Source organism: Hippoglossus hippoglossus, chromosome 14 (genome assembly GCF_009819705.1).
Source record: "Hippoglossus hippoglossus isolate fHipHip1 chromosome 14, fHipHip1.pri, whole genome shotgun sequence".
Taxonomy (NCBI): Eukaryota; Metazoa; Chordata; class Actinopteri; order Pleuronectiformes; family Pleuronectidae; genus Hippoglossus; species Hippoglossus hippoglossus.
In genome coordinates, this window is record NC_047164.1 from 21,672,694 (window position 1) to 21,675,127 (window position 2,434).

Below are 2,434 nucleotides of genomic sequence, written 5' to 3' on the forward strand. Positions count from 1 at the left end.
CAAGCACTAGAAGTGATCTCACTTGCTGTTGTTGCAGAGCTTTAACCATAAAAAAAAGCAAAAAATATCCAGAAAAGCTAAGTGTGCATGATACACCACATTCACCTCTCATACTTTGAGATTTTTTGCCTCACATAGCAAAACCACCGTCGGTCTTTCTAGCTGTCGGCCCATACTTTTATTTTATTTTGTGTAAATAGCACCTTGACTCTTTCCTTCCAGAACAGTGACAAGAATGGACTTGTAAGGACATTTTTCTAATGAGTGAAGGACCTCTGTCATCTCTTCCCCCGAGAGGTTGAGCCTTCTGACCTTAGGCTATAATCAAACACATAGACACGCACACAGACATGCATGCACACATAGACATGCATTCTCGCACTTGCACTCATGCAACAACAATGTTTTGTGTTATGTGGAAGATCAGAGAAGCAAATAAATGAAACTTTGTTGTCATGAAAGGACACGTAACAAGAGCGATCTCATTTTAACATTTAATTCTGAAGTTTAGAAAACGATGTACAAGCTCTTTACAATTTTACAAACACTGGGTCAACAGACCCACAGAGACTTTATATTCCACACAGAGAATAAATACATTTACAAATGTTGAGCTTTGGGCTCTAATCGGAATCACATTTCTGTAGGATCCACTTTCCACTGCTTGAAAATATTGCGTAGGAACAGTAACAGTATACCACAGCAAATGCAGGCTGTCTTTGTCGATCAGTCGGCTTATGCATTTCATGGTTGCACACATTTAGTAAAATAATGTACAGTAATTCAGCAATATTGCAGCTTTAACAACTAGAACAGCAGATTGTACAACATTCTTGGAGTTAACCATTTTGAAATGCAAGGTCAAAAATACATTTGTTAGTATTTACAACATTCTGCAGTCTCGATTGCCATTGAACTTTTATGTATGCCTGTCAGTAAAATTGTTCCTACTATACGGAGTTGATTGCAACAGCAGAAAACACAAAAACGTCATGTCACGTTTCTCCCTGAGATGGTGTCACAGTCCACTGGTGTCGTCAGCAGTCGTCAGGGCGCACAGGGGGGGGGGGGGTGGAGATGGATGGATGTACCTGTTACAGTATGTCAGAGCACAGAGGCAGGCTGTGCTCCGACTCTGACTTGTAGCTCACCTGCCATGGAAACCCCAGCGCGGGAGGCGGCTCCACAAAAGTGTCCACATATCCCTGCGTGCAGGAGGCCCACATCCCCGGCTGGTACCCCAACCCCTCGCCCACCTGAGGGTACCCCAGAGGGCTGGGCGGGTGGTGGTGGGGGCTGCTGCAGTGTCCATGCGAGGCGTAAAGCTGTCCCTCGGTGGGGTAACAGGGATAGTGGGGTGACGGAGGGCACGATGACACCATGTTGTCAATGTAGACATGTGGCTCCGCGGGCAGCCTGTGCACGTGGGGCCCTTGTTGTGGCTGCATCTGGTGAGAGAGGGACGTGTGCCAGGGGATGTAACTCTGATGCTCGAGGCGCGGAACGGATACCCGGGTCTGGTCCGGGCGAGGTGCTCCCGTGACAGCTGCCCCCGCGGTGGCCCGGTTGCACTCCCGGTGGCTGCAGGCCTTGCCGGGGGGGTTGGAGTTCAGGAACACCGAGAGCGCGGAGATGCGGTTGATGGCCCTCTGCAGCGTGGCGATCTTGGACAGCCGCTTGCCGCTGAGGTCATGGTTCAGGGCGACACGCAGGGCATTGAAGGCCTGGTTGTAGTCCATGATGCGCTTTCGCTCGCGCACGTTGGCTGCCATCCTCCGAGCTTTTGAACGCACCGGTCGATTGCGCTTCTTGGTCTGGCCCTCCTCCAGGTCACTCGGGCTGCTGGCTGAGCTCTCGCTGTCTTCGTAAGAGGCCTTGTGACTCCCGTCGTCCTCCTCTTCTCCCAGAATTCCAAGCTCCAGCTCCTCCTCAGAGAACTCTGATGCTTCAACACTGCTGCAGCTCATTCTGTCGATATCAGAGACGGACGGACAAGTCAGAGGTGCGTGTGCAGCCTGCCACTGCTCCCTGGGTGTTTGTTTTTGTGGGGCTGTCGGTGTTGCGCTGCTGTGCCGACAGCCCAGGTATTCTCCTCCTCCGACTCCTCTGCTGCCTTGTGATTACTTGCACCTAACTCTTGTACAGGTTGGCCTGCTTTTAAAAGCTCTTGAAGTCACATGGCACAGTCACCTTTGAGGAATGGTGCACTCTCTCTCTCTCTCTCTCCCACTGCAGGTTTATGGGCGCCCTCCAGGCAAATGGCACTGTCACCTCCTCCTCCTCCTCCTCTGACTCTCCCTCACATCTCTTACAGGATCTTACGGAACAGTTTCAACACTGCACATCAGTTTAAAAACAGAATCTAAGCCCACTAATTATTTGGAAAACTAATTTCACACTTCCTGTGACAGCTTTATAACTAATTAGATTTGTC

At 50.0% G+C, this 2,434-nt stretch overlaps 1 protein-coding gene across 1 annotated transcript; it reads right to left on the minus strand.

Moving 5' to 3' along the window:
- Positions 1-485: 485 nt before the first annotated feature.
- Positions 486-2,151, minus strand: bhlha9 (basic helix-loop-helix family, member a9). The gene has a single exon (XM_034607476.1). The coding sequence runs from the start codon at positions 1,965-1,967 to the stop codon at positions 1,095-1,097; it is 873 nt and encodes a 290-aa protein (XP_034463367.1). The 5' UTR covers positions 1,968-2,151; the 3' UTR covers positions 486-1,094.
- Positions 2,152-2,434: the final 283 nt, after the last annotated feature.

Coding starts and splice junctions, on each gene's coding strand:
- bhlha9 (XM_034607476.1), bottom strand. CDS start 1,967: ATGAGCTGCAGCAGTGTTGAAGCATCAGAGTTCTCTGAGGAGGAGCTG.